The sequence below is a fragment of the Eptatretus burgeri genome, chromosome 5 (assembly GCF_056783735.1).
Source record: "Eptatretus burgeri isolate ZD-2024b chromosome 5, Ebu_testis_v1, whole genome shotgun sequence".
In the NCBI taxonomy this organism is placed as follows: Eukaryota; Metazoa; Chordata; class Myxini; order Myxiniformes; family Myxinidae; genus Eptatretus; species Eptatretus burgeri.
The window spans coordinates 24,105,723-24,130,515 of NC_140965.1; the positions used below are offsets into that span (position 1 = coordinate 24,105,723).

The 24,793-nt window shown below is 44.1% G+C and overlaps 1 protein-coding gene and 1 long non-coding RNA gene across 10 annotated transcripts in view; one reads left to right on the plus strand and one right to left on the minus strand.

Annotated features, from left to right (window-relative positions):
• Positions 1 to 24,793, plus strand: part of LOC147026073 (uncharacterized) — a 390,674-nt gene that overhangs the window by 137,636 nt on the left and 228,245 nt on the right. The window lies entirely within an intron of this gene.
• Positions 1 to 24,793, minus strand: part of NF1 (neurofibromin 1) — a 244,393-nt gene that overhangs the window by 1,172 nt on the left and 218,428 nt on the right. For 5 of the 9 annotated variants that reach the window (XM_085881089.1, XM_085881091.1, XM_085881088.1 and 2 more), the window contains 9 exons: positions 22,642 to 22,773; positions 18,645 to 18,762; positions 18,023 to 18,162; positions 12,331 to 12,441; positions 11,257 to 11,378; positions 9,392 to 9,492; positions 9,132 to 9,274; positions 8,980 to 9,026; positions 277 to 511 (listed from right to left, as the gene is read on the minus strand). In XM_085881089.1, coding sequence (XP_085737215.1) covers positions 277 to 511; positions 8,980 to 9,026; positions 9,132 to 9,274; positions 9,392 to 9,492; positions 11,257 to 11,378; positions 12,331 to 12,441; positions 18,023 to 18,162; positions 18,645 to 18,762; positions 22,642 to 22,773 — 1,149 coding nt within the window. Of the gene's footprint in view, positions 1 to 276; positions 512 to 8,979; positions 9,027 to 9,131; positions 9,275 to 9,391; positions 9,493 to 11,256; positions 11,379 to 12,330; positions 12,442 to 18,022; positions 18,163 to 18,644; positions 18,763 to 22,641; positions 22,774 to 24,793 lie in introns of those variants that run through there. The other 4 variants (XM_085881090.1, XM_085881092.1, XR_015058106.1 and 1 more) reach the window with 4 other exon arrangements.

The window sequence follows — 24,793 nt, forward strand, 5'->3', positions numbered from 1 at the left end:
AATATATATATATATATATATATATATATATGTATATATATATATATATATATATATATATATATATATATATATATATATATATATATATATATATATATATATATATATATATATATATATATATATATATATATATATATATATATAATGTTTTTTTTTTCCAGGTGGGAGTCATTCAAAGAACTTCCCAGACTTGCATAAAACAGAAAGAAATGGGTCCTCAACCGACATCGAAACTCAACAACTTTAGTAGAACAGAACAGTAATACCTACCAGCTGGTGCTTGTATTGCTGACAGTGAAGAGAGAGAGGTTGAGAGATGAGATGGAACTGGAGAAAGAGTCGATGCTCTGGTAACTGGATGAGGATGTGTGTGAGGAGAAAGAGGAGGAGGAGCCGGAGGCTCAAGGAGCCCTTCCTCCTCACCATCTCCGCTCAGCAGATACGTTGCAATCAGAGATTCCAGGAACTTGACAATGAGTTCAGTGTAGTCTGTAATCTGGGACTGCTGTGGTCCAGGACAAAGTCATTTAATGTCATCCCCTTATGTTCTGGATAATGTTCAGTAGGTCTTTAAGACCTGAGGACATTACAAAGCTTTTCTGCAAGTTCTTGTCGCAATAAATAATTGGAAACTTTTGGGAAACTTCTATTTGCACAACGTCATGGCAGACATTCAAAAACGTTGTAGTTGCGTCACATTGCATCACCCAGTGAGGTGAACTGCTCAGCATATAAGCAGGTCACAAAACATGTGGAAAATTCTCCATTTTTCTCCATTTTTCTGCAACTTGCACAGTAAGTTTTAGATTTGTTGGAAATTGCGGACACCTGCAACTGCAACACGATGCAGAAAATGTGCACAGTCTACACAGACGGGCCTTCAGAGAAGACTTTACAGTGCTTGGTTTAATGGTGAGGAATGCATCTTTATGGTGTTAGAAAGACAATACTGTAATAATGTCAGGTGTGTGTGGTGTGTGTAAAACATTCCGTTCCACCCATTGGCTGGACAACTGGCCCGACTCCAACCACAATTTCAACCTGAAAAAAATCATATGGCCGCCATGTTGGTGCCTACAGCTACAAGAAGCCAAAGACGTCTTCGGAGCTGTCATATTCACAATCGCCATGCCATGCCCTCCCTACAAGTTTTCCCTTTAGTGTAATGACAAAAGCGACTGTTAAAAGGATCATCAAACCGTGAAAGGTTGGAGACAATAGGTGTCAGGGGCCTTGTGAAGATTGTATGTTCACCCTCTTGTGAAGAAAAAAAAAAAAAAAAAAAAAAAACATACCGGCCTCAGCGCTCGGGGCAGCGCTGTTGTCTATACACCACCCAAATAACTATGTGGCTTTGTCTCAAGCAAGGCTTTTAACATGGAGGTTACATGGGTCCATGCTGTTATTACCCACTATTTTCTCTTAAATGACTCGTCCAAGGATCATAAGCCTGTCATCTCGCCATCTCGCCGATGAGACATCTCGCCGTCGCCTGCAAATTCACGTCGAGTGCACGGCAGGCCAGGCTCGATGATCGTTTTATTGCTGGATTGCAAGACTCGGACATGGTTTCGGCGATACTACGGCTGAAGTACGAGGACATTACGTTCAATTCAGCGGTCGGAACGGCATCGGCCGTCGAACAGACTCTGACAGATGTCCAAGCCCTCGCTGGCCAGAGCATGACAGGTGATCTGGAGGTCCACGCGATGTACCAGGCGCCCACGACCGCACGCACAGTCTTCGGTGCGGGCCGTGGCCAGACGTTGCAATGCGGCCAGTCGGACGGCGATGTGAACACTCAGGGACATCTACAGCGTGTGTCCCGAGTGTCATTGGCCACCATAACGGTCATAGATGGCGATGTGCGAGGAAACCCCAGCGACACGGGCCGAGACCTGCAACCGGTACGAGGTGTTGTGCATGACGTACGCTTTTACGTCCCATGTCAAGACCTGCAACCTGTGCGAGGTTTTGTGCATGACGTACGCTTTTACATCCCAGGTCAAGACCGGCAACCTGTGCGAGGTTTTGTGCATGAAGTACGCTTTTACGTCCCGGAGCAAGGCCTGCAACTTGCACGGGGCAACCCGGACAACCCGGAGCGGTACCTGCAGCCGTTGCTGAGCTTGTTTTCAATTGGTCCGATGGTGACAAGACCAATGGCAGTGGAGATCGAGGTGCACGAGACACCGATCGTTTTTCAAATTGATACCGGGGCCGCGGTGTCGATCATGGGCGAACAGACCGCTCGTAGACTCCACGGTCTTCATCTTATCAGGTCGACCCTCACGCTGTACACGTACACCGGCGAAGCGATTACGCCACTTGCTGTGACAGACGTCTCGGTGACCTAGCAAGGTCAAAGCGCCCTGCTCTCGATGTTTGTGGTATGAGGGGAGGGGCCGGCGCGTTTGGGCCGAGACTGGCTGACTAGCCTCAGGCTAGACTGGACGGCGCCAGCCATTCACCTTGGGCGTCCCGTGCCGAGCCGATTACAGAGTCGGTGGGAGGAGGTGCCTCTTTCGGAGTTCGTACCTCCAGGTGCGCCTGTGTCTCCTTCGGGCTCCGTACCTCCGTTTGGGCCCGGGCCTCCCTCGAGACCTGAGGGTGAGGACCGGTGGCAGGGGCCGCGGCGATACAACATTGGTGTCCGTTCCTTGCTTCCTGCAACTACGATATACGGTTCCGGAGCAATGGGGAGCATGCCAGCTGCGACGGGCTCTCGCGCTTGCATTGCGCGGAGGGTCCACCTTCGTCTGGATCAACCAACCGGGTTGATGTGTTGGCCCTGTGCCAAGTCCAAAGCGAACCGGTCGCATCCAAGAAGTTCGCGATGCGTGGCCATCGACGGTGTCCTCTTTGACGTTCAGACGAGGACCTGCACGTAAATCGCCTCGACGTCGTGACAACCAAGAGGCTTGCTCGCAGCGTGGTTCATGATTTGTTAATGGTTGTATGTTTGATTCTCGCAGCACGAGTGATTAAGCATGGCATTAAAAAAATAAATGCCGACAGTCTGCGTGTGAGCAAAATGTGTTTGATTGGGATCAATGCTTTCTTTGATGTGAAGAACTTGCGGACGATCGTTGCGAATAAAGAGGTCTTCCAGATCCCGGTCTTCGATGACAGTCCGCAGTTCGCTGCAGCCTCATGTGTTAAAATTATACTGTGGGAACGTGCTGTACGTAAAGAGAAGTTTGCATCTGCGCAAACGATGTTTCTGCTGCTGTATGACGTTGCTGTTCGTCCAGCCAACGCTGATCGTCCGTGTGGACGTGCATTGGGATATCGGCTTGTTTTGCTGAGACCTGAGGGGTCCGGTGTTGCGCCGGGCGCTGGTGCGCGGTTTTGGTGTGGGACTTGCCCGGTTCGAGTTGCACGTGGAACTACGACGCTGTTCAGCGTCACCCCTCCCATTCATCTCGCAGGGGCCTGTGTTATCTTCCCAAGGCCGCCCTCCCCGCTGATCCCGCCAGCGACGGCACCCTCATGTCTGGCGGACTCAGTGTGTTTACCTGTTTCTGTCCGTAGGGGATGAGCGAGCTTGTCGGCCAGGGCCGCAGGAGGTTCGTCTGAGCGCGTCACCTCGACCTAGCCAGAAGGCTTGTCAGTGGGCCGTCTGATGGCGCCTCTGCTGCATGGTTATACTGTGCTCCCAAACTTCCCTCCTTATTTCTTTAACACGGCCATTGTTATTAGGGTCTGCTAACACCATTGACTTCGTCGTGCAACTCAGTACTCAAGCACCCAGTCCGCTGAATTTGGAATTCAACTCACTCGCACCAACACGGTACATGATGTGATGGGAATAGAAGAGCGAGTTATGGGCCTGATTAAAACAACGGTATTATTGTACCAGGTTGTGCGGATGAAGCACGCTTTCTTTTGAGCCATCTCATCTGGGTTTGATTCTCAGCCCGACCATCACCCCAGGGTTAGAGCAAGCGACGTGGTACTTGGAAGATTTTACATGATTGATGTCATTTTGTTCCTCTTTGCTTTTTGTGTCATCGTGTCATAGTGTCCTTCTTTTTCGCCAGTTGCTTTTTGGGTCATGGTGCCAATGCTTTTGCTGAGTGCCGTTTTGGCACTAGTTGCTTTTTGTGTTGTAGGACCAATGATTTTTGATTATTGTCATTGTCATTTTATAATCATGCTTTTAGGAGGGAGGAGTGTGGTGTATTGGCATAGAGCATTAAGGGGCGTGGAGGAGTTGTGATAATAGTCACGTATCTGCAATGCATATAGCTGTTCGCGCCCGCGAGAGGCTCGTAGTAGTGTGCATCCGGGAACGCAATAAACAGAGTTACGACAACCCTCTCGACTCTCTGTGTCTCACTGCTCCCCGGACATTACAGTAACTTCCGTGGTAAAAGCCTTGCTTGAGAGAACACACATACATCAGGAAGAAGACAATTGGTTTCTGGTCATTTTTTGGCACAATTTGTGTTCAACATCACTTGAAAACAGCAATTTCACAGGGTTGTTTTTCATTTATACATTGACTGCTTTTGATGTTTACATGTGGTACATGTTTGGGAGCCTCGTTGGTATGCATTTCTGTCTGTGCTGTGGCTATTGATTCACCACCAAGCGATGAAACCGGTGTGGCAGCTGAGGGGGTGTGTTGCATTGGGATTCTCATTTGCATACTATTTGTAAAGGACTTTACAGCTGTGGAGGAACTCTGAGAAGGGTTTGAAAAAGCAAGGGGGTAGCCTTTCATGGTTGCTTTATGCAGCTTCTTCGACAAGAAGAGCACGGGAGGAGTCAATTTATTTATATAATCCAAGTCACCTGGGTTTAATTGATTAGGTGAGACCAATACCTGGGTTTAATTGATTAAGTGAGAACAAATTGGTTATTCTCTCCATTCACAGGTGAGAGATGTGGGTGGGTCTTCGTTTTTCATTATGTCTATATATATATATATATATATATATATATATATATATATATATATATATATATATATATATATATATATATATATATATATATATATATATATATATATATAAAAACTGAAACGCAAAAGAAACTTACCACCTTTTAAACCTTCAAATATCAACAATAACACTGCGTGTAGTAAATGTGTGAACTTATTTGTGGACAATAGTGTCCTCACTGTCAGACAAAACGGTCACGGATGGTCATTGGAACCTTCAATGGTCACTTCATAGCACAGCTGTTGAACAGCCGTTTTTACTGTCAGTGATTAGCCAAGGGGTACGGGATGATTTTAATGAGCTGCACGTGATGTCTTGATATTGGCTTTAAAAAGGCCAGTGCAAAATGGGCATTTCTATCAACATGCCACGATTGTCAAGGGATCAACGGCAGTGTGCCTTGGGCATACTGCAAGGCGGATTGAGCTACCGTGAGGTGGCACGTCGCCTTGGCTATTCACACCAGACGATATCGGCCCTGGTGGACAGAGACACCCTCCACAACTCTGCAGATGACAGACCTCGATCAGGGAGGCCAATAGTCACCACTGCAAGACAGGACAGGCAGATGGTCCTAAGTTAGATGGCTTCAGACATTGAGAACTGAGTGGGACAGAATCCAGCAGCAATCCATCCAAAGACTGGTAGGCAGTATGTGCTGACGATGCACTGCCTGTATCCAAAACAATGGTGGCCACACACGCTATTGAAAGGGGTCTGCCATTGCACCCTGTGCTGTTCTGTACTGTAGAACAAACTTATGAGATGGTGTATCTTGGTCAAAAACTTGACATGTCGTCAATAAAATGCCAATGTTTCAATTAGCAATTGCTGGTTTGTTTTATTTTGAACTGTAACAATTTTATTACATTTCAAACAAGTGGTAAGTTTCTTTTGCGTTTCAGTATTATATATATATATATATATATATATATATATATATATATATATATATATATATATATATATATATATATATATATATATATATATATATATATATATATATATATATATATATATATATATATATATATATATATATATATATATATATATATATATATATATATACTGGGCATAGTGGCGTGCGCCTGTAATCCGGTTACTCGGAGGCTTCGGTTGGAGGATTGCTTGATGACGGGTGCTCTGTGCTGGGCCACGCTATGAGAGGGTGTCGGGCAGCCCAGAATCATGGCGAAACCCAATCCTTATCCCTGTGTTGTAAGAGGCGACCAGGGTTGCGTCAGGAAGGGCATCCGGCGTAAAACCTTTGCCAAATCAGTATGCGGATCATAACGGATGATCTGCTGTGGCAACCCCTCACGGGAGCAGCCAAAAGGAGAACAACAACATATATATATATATATATATATATATATATATATATATATATATATATATATATATATATATATATATATATATTGTTGTGGTTACCAGATTCGCAAACCACCATTCAGGTCCCTTAGGTGAGGTATCTCGGTAAGTGCATGTGTAGTTAGGCCCAAACCCGTTGTCTAGTGGGAATACATGTCATTTATACGTGCTGCGACTCTTCAGGATAGCCGTTTTTCTTTTACTATCTTTATTTTGGACCAATCGCCACCATCACAACCACAACATCAACCACCGACCACAACCACCGCTTCACCACAACCGCCACGACCTTTACCGTCACAACTCGCCACCATCGCATCGCCGTCGTCTCGCGCCACTCATGGGCACCGATGCTGGACTCGTGTAGGGCGCACGTTGAACAGCGTGTACAAAATCACGGATTTTCTGCTTCAAAAACGGATCCAAAACGACACACGCCCACTTTTTGCCGTCCAATCGGTGAGCGAGGGGCGGGTGGCCCCGCCCCCAGGGCGATCGATATATGCAAATTTGTGGATCAAAAAGCCTTCACGCCCACTTTTTCTCGGGCCAATGGGGAGCGAGGTGAAAGGTCAAAGGGAGGGGGTCAAAGGCGAAGTTACGGGGGGATAAAAGGACGGTGTTCGTCAGTCAAAGGAGGAGTAAGAAGTCGGAACGAGGAAGAAGGGAGTCGTAAAGGTCGGAACGAGGCGAAGGAGAGTCGGAACGGAGGGGACGAGCTGTGGAGAGGCGGCGAGTCGGACGAAGGGTGCTCGCGTCGTGCAAGGAGCTGCGCGCCCGAGGGAGGCCGGCAGCGCGACCTGGCCGAGGTGGAGACGCTCGTCGCACATAATAAAGATCCTCTATACCCCGAGCATCAGCAACCCCCCTCCTGTTTCCCCCCGCGCTGAGATAGTGCGACCAAGGGGGCCCCTTTTCCCACCCCCTGCCTGACACTGTCCGCGAGGCCCGCGGAGTGAGGCGCCATCGCCGCTCCGCGTCTCATCACCAGACGGGTAGGCCCGACCAGGTCTCGGCCCCAGGCCTACCTCATTCTTGAGGGTATTTCTTTTCCTTGGTTTTGGGTATGTGTTGTCGGCGCCGTCTGTGAAGTAGAATTGTATAAGTGTTGCCGTGTGCTCGGTAGTCGGTATTAGCTCTGCACTGTGTTTTCACTTTTATGTTTGCTTTTTGTGTAAATGGAATTGTGTTTTCTTTTTTGTGTGCATTTGGTGGAATTGTATTTGTGTGCTTTCCGTTCGTCGAGAATAAACGTGCTTTATTGTTGAACTGTTTCCCGCTTCGCTTCGTCTTTTTCCTCCATTGAATCCCCATCTTGCTTCACGTAAAGGGTTGGTAGTGGGCTGAATACGCCCGATAATTAATCGAACCGTCGAGGTCGACGATAACACCGCTCGGTTATTCTGATAGTACGGAACGGGTCGCTTAAGTGGCCCGTGTCCGAAGTCGACCTGCGGCGAGGTGCGATCGCCCGGTCTACCCTCCGCGTGGGTACTTAGGTAGTTCGAATTTGGCGAGCAACCCTATCCCACGCGGGGGCTGATTGGCTCGATCGCGGTGAGACCGAAAGGTCCACCCGTGACTGGTTCCCGGCGTTAGTCCGAGAGGGTCACGACTGGATTGTCCGTCCGGTGGGCGACGTGCCGCGATTCGAGTTACGTGGCCGTCGCACGCCGGCGGGCGCGAAAACCGCAACAATATATATATATATATATATATATATATATATATATATATATATATATATATATATATATATATATATATATATATATATATCTTCCAAATAAAATGATCGATGAATCGCTTTTTTTGAGCAAATATTCATCTATGAGCATCAACTTTGATTACAAAAGAATAACAAACAATAGAAAATTTAAAAGAAAAAGGTTTTTTTTTTAACCCATACACCATTACATTTACCGGGTCTCCCGAACCCAAGGACCGAATAGGTGTGAGGTTGTTTATGCCTACACATGAAGGGTTAAAATAGTTGATTATTTAACTCTTTTCCCCTCCTCTATCTACTTTATTTTTATGCCATTACCAACTTCACCAACTCCTTCCTCCTCATAATCTCCTTTCCCACCTTCTCAAGTTCTCCTTTCACCCTTCTGTCAAGGTCCCCATTCACAATCTCAAGAGATATGTCCCAAATTACATGGTCGCGAGTTGCCAAATTGTATTAATAAATTATCCTAAAATAATTATCTTCTTTGTGATGCATACATAGCAACGTTAAAAATTAAATAACGACGAAACGACGTTTAATTCACCATCTCGCGGTATTTTACGTGTCAAGTGTATTATTGTTATCTAAAAATGAAGAAGATTTCTACATTGCACAGGGACGGCTTGTAAATAGAAAATGTTTGTTCATTGCTTCGGGACAGAAGGAAGTTTAAAAAGTATAGGTTTACTGTTTTGAAAGTCATCATATTTGTAGTGACTGAGGTGTAATCCAATGACCTTTCCGGTGTTAAATTTATCTTCTCAGAAGGGACAATCTTAACTCAAGGAACTTCAAGTGAATGAAGAAATCGTGGAAGAGCTAAATGACAGGTATAGTCTCTTAATAAGTACATTCATTGTTAAACAAGTTTTCCAGTTAAGGTGAGATTGAGAATTTGAGGTCACTTGCCTTGGAAAAAGGACCAGCTATTCTCCAGAGACCCCCAAAGCCAAAACCTAGAGGATGAAAAAAAAAGGAAAATGTGGAAGGAATGCCAAAAAAAGGTTTAAGTTGTTATCTTGTATTGGGGGATATCATGGATGGGAGTGAAGGCAACTCACTTTGCAGGAAAGAGGGTGTATATTGAGGTGCGGTATCATCATGGCAGACAACACTCTGGAGGATATTGTGAACAGGACTCAAAAGCACTGGATCTGGACAGAGAGCCAGTAGCGTGATGAGCTTTCCATCGAGGAGGTTGTGTCTGAAGGGAGGAGGAAGGGACATTGAAACGAGTTGTGCAAGATTTTGGAGTTTGTGAGAAAAAAATATCAGCAATACAACGAGGGAGAAAAGATAGAAGATAAAGAAACGCACTCACACAACAGGAAAGACTCTTGAGAAGACCCGGCTAGCTTCAGCCAAGTACTCGTACAGGATTTTCTGTTCTAATTCATCAGGTGTGTACTTTACCAAAGTAGCCTAAGGATTTGGAGGGAGGGAGGGGTGGGGAATTTAATTTAATTGTGATGAATTTAACATTCATTTAAATTCAAAAAAGTTAACATATGTAGATGACAGTCGATCTGAGAATGAATAATTTATAAGTGAAGTAGATCTACAGGTGGATTCCAACACTGACATGTAACAAACCAATTACAATAGCCTCTCCCATCCCTTTGGGGACGAGCGAGGCTAACAAGACAAATAAATAAATAATATTGGCTTCGCTTTGGATAACTCTCCTTTGACTAAAACATTTGTGCCAACTATCCTGAACTCAGCGGAAGCACCAAGCTGACGTGACTATTCTTTTCCTATGAAGATGAATCAGTTTAAAATGTTCCACACTTGCTGAACTAGTGCTTACCTGCCAATATTAAATAAAATAAATCACAATACATCTTTTAGAAATCTATAATTGAAGTGATTTGAAGAATCAATCCTAAAAATAGGACCATGCATCCTGAAGTTCACCTGGGTCAGGAACAACAGTCACTCAACCCCCCCCCCCGCAGATACCCCCCTCCCCTCCAAGAGCCTGATTTTAATTTTTTTAATGCCGTGAACAAACTTTGATACATCACGGGTGATGAAAGTTGTGGTCGTTAGATCAAAATTGTGGGTATAATTTCAGAGAAGAGAGCAAATACCTAATTTTTTGGGGAGAGGGGGTTCAACCCCCCCCCCCCCACACATGGATACCCTGAATGAGTGCAGATTTTGATGCAGTCAATACACCTTCGTTCGGCATTAGATATGAAACTTGTGGCCAAGTTTAATCAAAATCGTGTGTTTGGTTCAAGCGATAATGACTGAAGTGTTGACTGACTGACTGACCTCCCTCACCTCTCTCACTGCTCGATCGCATAAGCTCACCTGACTGAAGTCCAGGTGAGCTAAAAATGATTTTAATTTGAATATTTACACCAGTTTGGCAAGATCACATGATGCTGTGGTATCAGTCACACACACCGATGCCATGTGTGAAGGATGGATGGTTTAATCGTATCTGAATGGTAAAACGTGGCATTTTTTTTTCTGGATAACTGTAGACAGTTGCCAGGTATTCCGATGTTCCTCGGAGTCTTGCAAACGGAGATTTATGATTGGTTGACCTGATCACATGAAAATAAACAAACAAACAAATGAATAAATCGAGAGACAAGCAAGTAGCATTACAACTACAACGATGACTTTAATGAATCCCAGTTATTTCAACCTGGTGGGGTCGGCCAGGAAACGTTTTTGGTGAGTCTTTTATGAACCAGCCAGAAGGCAATGGGAAATTGCAATTTGTTCAGAATGACAGTAATAACTCGCCTACTCTTTGTGAAGGACATCATGGGATCTCAAACATCCACCAACTCAAGCCGGCAAACAAGGCATCCCATTTAATAACATGCATCCAAGGGAAGGCACGCACGTCGATGAATCGCCCTAACGCAAAATACCAGGATGGCAGTTTAAAGGCGGGTCAACATTTGAACACAGGTTAAACAATTCAGGCGAGTGTGCGTACGTCTAGGCCATCCTGTCAGCCAGGTGTAACCACGCGCACAGTCGGCCAAAAAGTTAGCATGCACAAGGTTCATTTAAAAGGAACACGTGTGCATGAAAACAAGAATGAAATCGACTTCGGATGGTCGACATCTCCCTTTGACACGACTGGTTTATCGTCCATATTTAAACCCGATGTAACGTTCTAGATGGACAGTGAGCAGCAACAAGTAGTACTCTTTTTACCAGCACGGTGAGCAGCAAGGCTTGCGTCCTCGCGTTTGGCAAGGTCTGTTCGTCAAACAGCACACTCGTGTCAGCAGCAGACACCTTCCGCAAGTGTGCCTGTCCTGTTTGGCACTGAGCATCTGAACAGGAAATATAAATATGGATGAAGGGCATGCTTGACGCCCAAGCCAAGTAAGTCATCACACTAGAATATGCAATTTGGTGTCTGTCTCTGTCTGTCTGTACTTTTGACCGCGATACATTCAGTCGTTACTTATCTAATCTCAACCAAACTTGACAAGAGGACTACGGGTCACATGATGGAGGTTGTAGCAACTTCACTTTCCTCCTCCCCAGGGTATTTTTCCACCTTGGGTTGAAACCTGTGTTATGGTGTATATCCGTGTTAAAATAGGTAATTGTGGCGTTTTTCCAAGGCCGATTCTAATAACAAAAGTAATAACAACAACACTTGATAATCGCATAATATTAATGTTTTAAAAAAAACAATATTGACACTAATAATATCCACCCTCCTCTGGGGGTTTTTCCTCCTTGGACAAATGCCGTGTTTACGTGTATCAACAGCTTATCATGGTGTTTTGTGGGGCACTACCAAAAGTAAAAAATATTATAAACCACAAACACTATGATTACCTTTGTAAACAGTCACTACTGCTGTTTAACACTAAACTGAAAGGGAGGAAACCCGATGTTGTTCTTGAGTACCGAGCCCAGATCTACTGTGATCTATATACCCCAGAGAGCATAATAACATGACACTTCCTGCCGCTCCCATAGAGAGTGAGCGTACAATTTTGGAAAATGTGGATTAGGAACAAAAGATTCAGACACGAGGAGGAATGAAAGAAGTGGGAGGCTAAAGTACAATGGTCTACAGCAGCATCAGCAGAGCAATGGTGGGTGGAAACACGTGGAAGGTCGTGAGAAATGACTTCCCCTTATTGCCTTCATGCATCACGGTTTCTTCGGCATTTCCGGTTATTCAGATAAATTGCAGACTTTGTCGCCTTTTAAAAGTTAAAACTAATACAATTACACGTTGACAGGCAGTAGCATCATGGAGTGTACCTGTTTCCCCAACTTTGCGCATCTTTGGTGGTGTAGTAATAGTGGCCTCCCCCTCTGGACGCCTTGTGGTGCGCACATCACCGAGTAGATGGTCAAAACTCTTCCGTGTCCCTGTAGCAGCAGCAAGCAACCAGAACTAAGTGGATAAGCGGTCCACCAAGAGTGAAACGTGCGTTCACAGCCATATTTCCACGGAAAGCTGGCCGGCAACGGGCAGGTTTCAAGGAAGTGTATGAAAAATTCCCAACTACCTATGGTGGCAAGCACTACAGAATGCAGTTCAGTTCTAATTGTACCAATATAAACCGTTGGGTCACATTAAATCGGTCAATTTCATCCAACGACATCACATTTCGACAAGACTTAGAGCGTCTGCTCTGAGTCTGGGAAGTCAGTGGTTCGAACCCCGACCGAAAGATTTTAAGAATGGTATGTGCTGCTTCTGTGCTCGACGTTCTGCATTTAAAAAAGGATAGAGCACGGACAAACAACCATAGGTTGGCATCCATGGGGAGGAGGAAAGATTGCGGTGAGAAAGGCAGCACCATTGTTGAGGCGTCGACCGTACCCAGAGTGCCCCGAAAAATGACACTTCCCCTAAGCTCAGTGGCTGTGTTTGTCTCATTTTACAGTCTTGTGTTGTGTCTCGTGTATTTGTCTGTATGTCCATGCGTGTGAGTTGTGTGTGGCAGCTCCATCACAAGCCTTAGATCCTGTAAAAAATTTTTTTTATAAATCTCACTCATTTAATACATTCATCACAATGGGCTTCTCCCACTCGATGTGCCTTACTCTGCTGAAAGACTGCCGGTGCTGCCAAAACAGTTTAATGGTCAGGATTATGCTGGGTCGTTTTCCATTGTCTTCCCAGCAGTCAGGGCAGGAATTTGGAATTTGTTTAGCTTGCCGGCAATTACTCATGGTCAAAAGACACCTCCGAATATGTAACAGCCATCAGAAGCAAACAATGCAGGCGCACGGGTCCCCGGCTTAACGTCCGCCCGAGGGACAGCACACTCGTTAAATTGATCTAACGGCTGACCTGCAAAGCACCACTCTGACAGTTTTATAACCAGATTGGGAATCAAACCCAGGCCAGATAGCTCAGAGTTAAGTGGATACCACTGTGCCATCCTGTGGCACGCAGGCTTCTCTAATGGTACACAGTCTCTTCGTCTATTGCTTCTCAAGAGAGATGATGAACTTATCTATTCTTCCTTTCATGTTTATACCACCACCCTTATAGTACACAATGCACTCCATAACATATGGTAAATGTGCTACATATTGCACATTTTTAATATATTGGGATCCAGCCATATTCAATCAAATATTTCCCAATGGTAAGAGGAAGTGGGAAAAAGATTACTCTGCAAATCCCACACAATGTCACTTTAGCACAAATGTTGATAACCTAGAACCATCCATCCATCCTTTGGGACCATACTCTATGCAGAGCGTTGATGCTGCCTGAGCAGCTATTGGGCACAATCCTGGACGGGTCGCCACTCTGACACAGGATACCAGCAAGCTGGCACTCATTTTGCTGACCTCGGAAGGATGACAGGCAGAGTCAACCCCACCTGGTATTAATTCAACAGCCAAGTGAGATTTGAACTCAGGATCCAAGGATCCCAAGCCCACCACCCCAACCATTAAGCCAACACCAGGCATAACCTAGAACCCCCATGCTAAATCCCTGATTTGTTATACTGTGTTACTTTGTTTTACCTTGTTATCAGAGGCTGGGCAGGTACAGACTTAAATGAAAACACCAAGACAGGTGTATTCTCGAATGTTGTTGACTGGAGAGCAGAGATCATTAATCGTCAGGTTTCGCCGCTCGTGTTCATCAGGGAGATGCTTGGTAGGCCATGCATATCTTTGTGACATTCGTTCTTATCCAGAAACCAAATTTGTGAAATTCAAACAGCTCACTCAGCCAGCTTTCCTCAAATCTCAAATGACCGAGAAGTATTAATAGAGAGCACCCTCAAAGCAGCTAAAAAAGAAAAGGTTTTCGACAACATTCCTTTTAGATGCTTATGTTGTTGTGAAGTGAATGACAACACACCACTGTAGTTCATTATATACACATGTAGAATACCTGCCCTATGGGCGATCTTGTTCCAAGCGTGCAATATGTACGTTCTTCTGACTCGTCCCCTTCATTTGGGTGGTGTATAGGCAACAGACTGCTGCCTCCCATCACTCCCGAAAATAAAAATAACCTGGGTTACATACATGAAGCAAAAACCTGCGTACTGCTTATGTGCATATTTAATACATTGGGGTTATATAGCTCGGATAATTCCAATTGCACCCACCTTCCCCCAAAGGAAGAAAATGTCAACATGGGTGAAAAAAAAAATTCAAAACTTCATGGAATCAAACTAAACTCACACATGCACAACTTCATCGTGCCCTCATTAATCCCTGAAAGTTTCAGCTTCCTTGGTCAAATCTTCTCGGTGGAGTACAACATACTGTTGCAGGCCGGGGGTCAGTGGCGAGAACGACCGCAAGGTGGGGGAGGTTGCGTCGTCTCCCACCAAACTCCCCGGAATTGTAGGCCGTCGCTCGGATAACTCCGCGAGCCGGCGGGTCGTTTAACCGACCGTGGAACGCCAATAACTCGACCGCATGGCGTAGGGTTATTTTGTCTAGATCCAATGTACCTAAGTAACCACGCAGTCTCGGCTACCGGGGATCCACGTCCTCGGAACGCCTGGCCGAACCAGATTCACTCTACCGGTAGCGGTAAAATTACACCGACTGACTACCACTCTACCACCCACCTTTCCGGCTCAGATGCAGTCGAGCGGGCCTGCCCAGGATGTCCCGGCTACAATTGTCCGGTTACCAGGGATAAAACCCCACCTAAACTCAGATCCGAACCATGCTGGACCAATGCAGAAGGGACGGAAACGAACTGGGAACATTTCTAATAATGGTAATTTATTTACAATAAAGAAAGACACAGGGCAAGACTTATCGCGGATATGCAAGAAATATTTACAATGATCAAATAAAAACACTTATACAGTTCTACTTAAAGATGGGCCCACACACAGACACACACACAAATGAAAATAAACCCAGAGTTCTTTATTGGACCCTCACAGCAGAGGAGAGAGATGAGCTGGGGGTCAGGGTCCAGCTGGGTACCTGACCATCTGAGGAAGGGGGTGCTTCATGATGCGGCACCTGACAAAGGTCGTTGGTTTGGTCCCCAGCCGCACGTGTGGGACTCGTTTGTGGCGGAGCTTGGGTGGTGAATAGTGGGGTCCACGGAGGGGGGTCAGGGTCGCTCTTTCCTTTCCTTGTAGAGGGCCAGCAGGGACACGTTCGCCGCCTTCACGACCTTCTGCTCAACCCTCCGCTTCAAAAGAACTGCATGCTCAACAACAACCCTCAGAGCCCTATCCAAAACCTTGTCAGAAACCCGTGGAGAACTTCCTCCAAGACCCTTCTTCCTCACTCGACTCTCAACCACCACAACCCTGTCAAAAACCTCAGAACAACCTTTGTAACAACAACCCCTGCCTCAGAGAGTGCTCGGGAATTTATGGACCTCCATCAACGGGGCGGGGCTCGCTCGAACAGACGTCACTCCCCAACCTGATTGGACAGGCTCCCATGGGTTCGCCCTTTTTGGGCGGGGTTTCGGCCCCTGCCGGGAAACCCCACCCACTCTTCCACGCGGGTTCATACTTGTCGAGGAACAGTATCAATGTTGCAAAGGTCATCGTGAAAGAGTTACAACGTCTGTGGAAGCCGAGAAACTGGAACCGCAAGATCCCACCTCGGCATGTCATGGTGCGAGAAGGCAGCCGGTTGGCAGTGGATCGTGACGGGGGATGGGATAATTGTTAGATGGCTTGTTAGATGTAATAACCTAACTAAAAGAAATCGCAACGCACGCCTTTGATTCTCCCACTAGACAAAAGGAAGGGGATCTGACTACACACACACTTAACGACATAACTGACTTTTGGGACATCTGTATGTTGAATGCATATGGTTTCCAGATCCGCAACAATACATACATACATGAAGTACATACACTGCTTCCATTATATTAGAGATTCCCCTTCTGCTCCAAACTCATCCCATCCCTGCAATAAATACTGTAAGTGTCAAAAATGAGTTTGTCGTAAATCCCAAATATAATGAAGGCCATTAAACTTTGGATGGAACAACCACAAGGTGTTTATTTATTTAAATCCAACCTTCCATGACTCATTATTCAGATTTAAAGCTTTACAATAACCTTCCAATTTTCTCCAATTTCTCCCTCAAATCTAAAGGCCCAGTCACACCTTGACGTTTTAGCCAGCTTATGCCGATTTTTGGAAAATTTGTCTAAAACGCTGGTACACGTCGAATACGTTATGGGTAAGTTTTGATAACATTGAGAGCACGCTGAAAAAGACTGCCATACGTCGTTGTACGCTGGCTTTCATCGTTGTACTTTGCGGTTGTCCTCAAATTTTCCATGCTTGAAATTTTAAGACTTATGCCAGCGTATGACTCACACGTTCCGCATAACGCTGGCCATAAGTTGTAGACACGTCACGCGATCGTTGACACACGTCGACACACGTTACTTGTAAGTTACTTATAAGTCGAAACACGTCGAGGTAATGTTTAACATACCCGAAACTTATTTCTAACCTATGAGTTACGTGTTGTACTCACGTTACGCGATCGTTGACGCACATCGACACACGTTACTTGTAAGGTGCTCATAAGTCGAAACACATCAAGGTAATGGTTAGCGTCAGTGTTCCAGACTCCCTGGTTTTTTTTTTTTAGTTTTTTATTTCTTCCTTCCTTCGGTATGATGGTAATTTTGACACTTCGATTTCTAGTGCGGTTATAATATAATATAATTAATAGGCTGCCGCTCAACGATTTAAATCATAACCGCACTGTACACTGAACACCGTCATACCGAAGAAAAAAAAAACCGGGAGTCTGGAACACTGACGCTAACCATTACCTTGACGTGTTTCGACTTATGAGCACCTTTCAAGTAATGTGTGTCGATGTGTGTCAACGATTGCATATCGTGCGACAACTTATTCCCATCGCATGCGGAGCGTGTGTCATACGGCAAGTATGTCGTAAAATTTTCAACATGTTTAAAATTACAAGACGTACTCCATTTAATACGACGTATGATAGCGTACTTTAGTGTTCTATTCACGTATACCAAACTTACCCATACCGTATTCGATGTGCGCCAATGTTTTAGACGCATTTTTCAGAGGTCGGCATACGCTGGCAAGATCGCCAAGGTGTGACTGCGATGTTGACACTTCCATTTCTGCGGCGGTTATGATTTGAATCGTTGTGCGTCAGCCTTTTCATAACCTACGCCACGTGATCGTCGGCGATACGTGCAGCGCGCTATACATAAGTTAGACTATCGTTGGGCATAGGTTGTGAAGGCCGACAACAGGTTCAGCATTCGTTGGTATAAGTTATCTATAACACAACGAAACGTTCTGTGTCCGTTACTAATACGTTATGCATAAGACCAAGTCATTATGAATACGTCCGAATCTTTAAAAAAGACATCAAAAGTTCAACGTAAGCCAGCGTTTTACATACATTTTAATACGTTGCCATCGCTGGCTAAAACGTCAAGGTGTGACTGGGCCTATAGGTAACTTTTTCAACTTACCGAACAGCTTTTTGTTGGTGACCGGGCAGGGCTGACCCAAGTCAACACTCATGGACTTGCGGTTGCGGAGGCTGGACTGGTACGCAGGAGCCGCGGGTGGCTGCAGGGACCAAGGCTGGGGTTCACCAGGTCGTGACGGCCTAAGAAAAACAGGGGATTGATGGGTCTGTCAAACTCGTGAATGACTTTTCAATGTCTTAACCATTTCGTTATTATACAAATACTCTTTAAATTGCATATCTCAATCCTGCAAATGAAAGCCGCACAATCATTTTTATTTGACAAGTTGTGCCACGTCAACAACCAAAAGGTGATGCATTCGTTAACCGCTGTGGGAATCGAGGTGTGGCGGAGGTTTCAAGCATAAGCCCTTCGGAGGAGGAAAACAAAAAAACAAAAAAACAAGAACACCACAAAGATTTTCAACAAAACAACAGGCGAATGGTCAAAACGTCAGCAGCTCTTCATTTTTCATAACCGGGAAAAAATACGCTCATTAAACATTTTGTTAACAAGATAGGTTGTTTAATTTGTCCTCAAACTCAAACCTACATTGGCCTTCACAGAAACTAGCATCTTGTAGGATGCCACGTCGACACGCATCAAACCGTTATCGACGTACGTGGAAGGATCAGAGATGAGTTGCAGAGAAAAAAACTCCAACGAGTCTCCGACCATCAGTGCTTTACGATGGCGCAGTCCACATCGACCTCTGACCTCCTCAGATGCTGTAACAAGTGCTGAGGAAAAAATAAAAATAAAAAAAAGAGAAGGAAGGCAAAAAGCAAATAGAAAGTCAATGAATGTTTCTGATGACTTGGGATTCTTCAACTCATGGTAGAAACACGTGCACTTCAAGAAGTGCATTGGAAAGCAAATCCATCTGGGCTGACTCTCATCCCGCACTTTGCATGTACCCATAATCTTTAGTGTCGGTGCTGCCGAAGCAATTCCTGAGCATGGGTTGGGGTTGTACTGGCTGGTTCACCACTGCCTTCTCAGCAGTCCCCCGTGGCAGGAAATTGTCATTTGTTCAGGATGCCGGCAAAAGACACGATGGGCAATTCCGCAGTTAGTAACGTTACATTTTAGGGACATTCTCATTATTTAGATAAGAGTCCTTTCTCTATCTGTGGATGTAAAGTCTCATTAATGTCACCAGAGATCAACCTAGTCTAGACGTAGAACAGAGCAAAGAATGAAATCATTTCATGAAACATTCTAGAAGAAAACTGCTTTTAATGCCGGTTAGTAACGTTACAAAAAAAGGACGTTACTAACCGGCATTAAAAGCAGTTCTTTCTTCTAGAATGTTTCATGAAATGATTTCATTCTTTGCTCTGTTCTACATCTAGACTAGGTTGATCTCTGGTGACATTAATGAGACTTTACATCCACAGATAGAGAAAGGACTCTTATCTAAATAATGAGAATGTCCCTAAAATGTAACGTTACTAACTGCGGAATTGCCCCGATGGGATTTTTAATGTCCAAGGCTAATGTGAGCGGACGGAACACTGAGCTTAACGTTCATCCGACGGACATCCCAGTTTGTGATAGCACCAATGCCTCGCCCGTGAAACGCCAATCCAAGAATACATAGTCAGGTCGGTAATCAAACCCAGAACAGACAGCTCAGAGGCAGGTGTGCCACCTCTGCACCATCCTGTCGGACATGATAGAATAACAACAGTCTTCAAACAATTATTATTTATTCATGCAAGTATTCACAATAGACTCTCATTCCCTATCTGCTTTCGTCTTACTTTGCCAAAGTTCATTCATGTTGTCTTTTTTTTTTATCGAGATCACCCAAAAAAAGGCACAAAACAACTTTAGGTAAGGGACTAAGGGAAGGTGAGATAAACATAAGGAGAAAGCAAAAGAAAATAAAAGAAAGAGAAAAATAACAATAAAACATCCAAAACACAGGAAGTCACAGAAGTCAGGTGAAATGCGATGGAACCTCAAAGATTTGCGAAGTAGAAATTGACATTCCTCTTCAAGCTGATGAGATAGTGGGATAATGGGAAGCACATTACATGTCGTGAATTCCAAAGCGAGACAGCACGAGGGATAAAACTACCTGTATTGCCTTTCGTTCTGCACTTTGGATCAGCTATAGTGCATGGGTGTGCAGAGATGGCAAACCGAGTCTTGCCTCCAAACACTCGTACAGGAGGAACCAAGTTAGAAAGTCCAGCAGAACGTTTACCATGAAAATATCTTTAGAACAAACTGAGAGGCAACTGACCTCTGGTGAGGGAGCGGTTGAAGAGTTGAACCCATCTCTGCACCAAGCAGGTTAACTATGCGTTTCTGGAGCCCAACAAGTAAAGATAAGTAGTAGGCTTGGTGCTCCAACCCAAATCTGGAAATAGTACTCCATGAGAGGACGTATAGTTGTCTTATACAAGTACAAAACAGCATCAGGAAGTAAATACCTCTGCGCTCAATAAAGACAACCTACTCGCTTGGAAGCATTCTGAGCAATACCAGAAATGTACTTATACCAACGGAGGTTAGAGGAGATTTCCAGAACAAGAAGCTGAAGCTCAGATAATTCTGTTAAGGTTGAAGACCCCATGTGATCCTGGGTAGTGTTGTAGCTGTGTACATGGCCTCGGACGAGCGGTTCAAGCTCGCGTGCCGCGGATACATCGTGCTCGCTGGATGTCCTTGGGCATGATGGTGACACGTTTGGCGTGAATCGCACACAAATTAGTGTCTTCAAACAGACCGATGAGGTAGGCCTCGACGAAATGAGGTAGGTTATATCTGGGTTCAGCATCACTCACCAGTTTGAACTTCACTCATGACTCATCAATTATCACAGTACATCGCAACACATCACAAAGTTTTTTTTTTCTTTCTCTTGACCCTGTCATGATCCATGGGGAAGGCTGGTCTTTTTGTAAACCATTGGTTAAAAGATAATGCTTTTGTGATACCTGGCACTGTGATGGCTTGTTTAAATTCATTTATATCGGATGAGTTAAGGTCACTAATGAAGTCGTTTTTTGGTATCATACAAGATAACTAAGCTGATAGATTAAGCAAATGTGATGTTGATGTGACACAGGTGTGATGGGACAAAATAGCATCTTGTTGTGTGTCCCAAAGGTTTCCTTATACATCCTTGTGAGATTTGTGCACACTTGTCCTCCACAGGCATCGTCTCTAGATTTTGTTTCTGTTCCATTATTTGAATGGTTTTGGTGTGCAGTATTTGTGTTCAATCTAAACATTACAGCACGATATAACAACTGATCACCATTGTTCTTTTGTTGAAATAGTTGCCAGTTTGGTGAATATGCAACGCTCAGTTCCACGCAGTCAATATACTTCAGCAATAACATTTCGCAGCAACATTAAACCACGTGAACCACTTGCTTCATAATCTAGATGTCGATGTACAATACTCTGTTTCGAGTGTTGATGCTGCCAAAGCAGTTTCTTGGGATGGGTTATACACGGTGGTTTGCCATTGCCCCCCCCCCAGCGTTTTTTATCCATGTTTTATCCTTTTAAATGCTGGGTCTCAAGCAAGGAAGCAGCACGTACCATTTTAAAAGTATCTGGTATGACTCGGCCGAGGTTTGGATCACCGACCTTCCAGAATCGGAGTGGAAACTCGAACCATTACACCACCGAGTCTGGTTGGTTCGTACTAGAGAATTTATAAAAATCACAGGTTGTACCAATTAAACGAAGGTGTCATTTCATGTTGCTATTACAAAATGATGGGATAAGAATCCATAACATTTTGTCAGTAAGAAATTATGAGAAGTAATAAATTAAAATAACATTTGTACAATTCTCTATTGATCTTAATCATCATAGCAATTGGCTCAAAGTATGAATATCAAACTTTTATTAGCTGTGTTTTGGATCTTTAGTGAGTCAAGAAAGACTTTCTTTCTATTCCTGCCGTGAACAAGCTCTTTGTCACAAAGAACACGCAAGGCCCACCTGCACTTGTAAGTATTTTAAAGCCAAGTTTCAAACAGCTGACTGAATTCATCCTGACCTTGCAGCCATTCCCACTGCTATGTGACCAAACTGAAATACTGAGTTCCTACTCATAAAACTTCATTGTTCATCAAACAAAAGCATTATTCATCTGATAGAAAAATGGATATCAATTTAATCAAATGTGTCAACAAAGGCCGAATACAAATCTCCTGCCAAGCCACTTTTGTGGTGTCCGACTGGCATAAAACAGGCGGAACCACCGTAAGAGACGTGTAAAAATTTTGCAACACGAACAGCGCAAAAAAGAACGGATACCTTTTTGGCCAGAAATCTGAAGCAATAGAGTTTGGTGTCGTGACCATGCGGTAGCACCTGTAAATCTGTTCAGAGCATCAGAATTTCCTGCCTCCACCCACCTTCCACCTTCCCCAACCCACAGAAGTTAAAACATATGATGTTACCTCAATATTCAATCAATTTACATGACAAGAAAGCATGAAGTGCAATCTCAGCACATCACATATTAAAGAAAACAGATATCAAGAATGCGGTTGTGACAATAAGAAAGAGCTTGAAAGAAATAAAACACCATTATGGAATATTAAAAAAACAACATTGATGGCATGAATGAATATAAACGGTACCCGCAAGGTATGCAATGCTTTGTGGAGTAACTTCAAAACGATCCGCCTTGCGTGACTTGGCGACGAGGGCAAGGAGTGTATGCAGGATTCGTACCGTACGTGCTGTCACGCTGTGGTTTGGATGGCGGAAACCTGCAATCCAGGCCAGGCAAACATGTTTCAGGTCATGCAGTAGGCTCATTAGCAAACTCAAAAGTTTATTTTGTTTTATTTAATTTTTTTAACACACACACACACATCATCATCATCATCAAGTACAGTAGTACTCCAAATGTAGGGAATGGCACGGGAAACTGGCCGCCCCATCAAATTTCGACAAAATTATATGCTGAAAAGCTTCTATGGGGTGAAGTCATAAGCCTTTAAAAACCATACCTTTTATTCTCAAACGTTTTCAAAACTAACAAGAATCAAAAAGACACCAGATGAATTGTTGATAAATGTCATCCAGCTTAGCACAATAATGGCTGAAGCAATTACAATGATTCCAACGGAAGGAAGTGACATTCTCTCTTGGGTATTGCACCGTACCATAACAATATATATATTTTTTTATCGCATTAAAAGAATAATACAACCACAATACACCACAACCTGTTCAACATCATTTACGAATGTGCAGAGTGAGAAACTCACTGTCTGCCGTAAAGTCTCTATTGTTGTTTGCAAGGCCACATGGATTGTAAGGTATGATAAAATACGTAATGTATGAAGGACAATGGTGCAGAATGGTACTGAGGCTTTAATTGAGGTTCACAGGAGGTCGTTCCAGTTATTGAAAAGAGCATTCTAAATTCACCTTTCCATATACCGTAAACATGCCATTGTTCAAGTAAGTCATGTAGTACTTCTGCCTTATGTAAATAGATGTGATCATCTGACCTCTTTATAAGGCATCTATCTATTACATATACACAGGGTTGGAAATTGGAAATGCCAACATTGAGAAAATAAACAGAAGAGAAGAGGATAGGAATGGAGGTATCTCTCTATTGTGTACGTATAGGTAGGAAGTAAATTGAGGAATTTGAAATTGAGGAAAGAAGAGAATGTTGGATGGTGGGAGAGGGAAAGGAGGAGGGAAAGGAGTTGAACAGAGTTTGGGAAAGAATGGAAGGAAGATTTGAAGGATATAGGAGTGTGGGGATAGAATAGAAGGGAAGGATGAAATATTAAAGGAGAGAGGGTAAAGGAAAATTATGCTGTGTTGGCATACAGAATAAATATATGACCCCAAAAGTGAAGGACAACAGGGTAGGAGAATGTCTGAGTGGAGACAGAAGGGATGGGAATATTGGAGGAGATATAAAGGGAACTTGGAAAGGGCTTTACTGTAGATGAGATATATTGTTGAGGGGTGTGGGCTGTGGGGGTCTTGCCATTACCCATGTAAACACCCTTCAAAAGAATGTACTGGATGCTGACGAAATTGGCATCCATATCAGATAAAAATAGAGTGAAACAAGTCAGAAAAAGGATTTATTTTTAATTATAAAACATGAAGGGAGAGAATCCCCCCAAAACAACCAAACAAGTTGGGAAGGAATGACAAGGTAGGAATGACACCACAATCCTTTTACAGATTGCCATCGAGATATATTTTGACATTTTTCCATCTCAATCTCAAAACAAATCAAGCATACATGGACACGCAGGAGACCCCAGGATGAATTATTTCATTAGTCTATGTGTAGGTAGACCTTTACCCCTTGTCTAAGGGATTGGGGGGGGGGGAATGTGTTGAGTTTAGTTTGTGTATCCCCGGTGTGATGTCTTCCCCCCATCACCCCCCCCCCACCCACGCCGACCCGTGCAACTTTCAATCCTTCATTCAATACCCACATCGGTCCGTTCCAAACCCTCTGCTACTGTCAATCCGTTGTTCAATACAAACATCGGTCCAGCCCCCCCACCCCTGCTACTTTCAATCCACCATCGGTCTCTTCCAACAATCCCCTCCGCTGCCTCTTTCAATTCACAAATAATCCCCCTTCACCAAATCTCAATTCAATAACACCTCTTTCATCCCATCAGTCTTTGTTTAAACCCCACAGGTTTATTCTCTTCCTTTGGTGTGTCTGTCTTCCTCAATGTCATTCAAATCCACTCATTCTCTTATTATTTACCGCTAACTACCTATCGCTCACCGTAA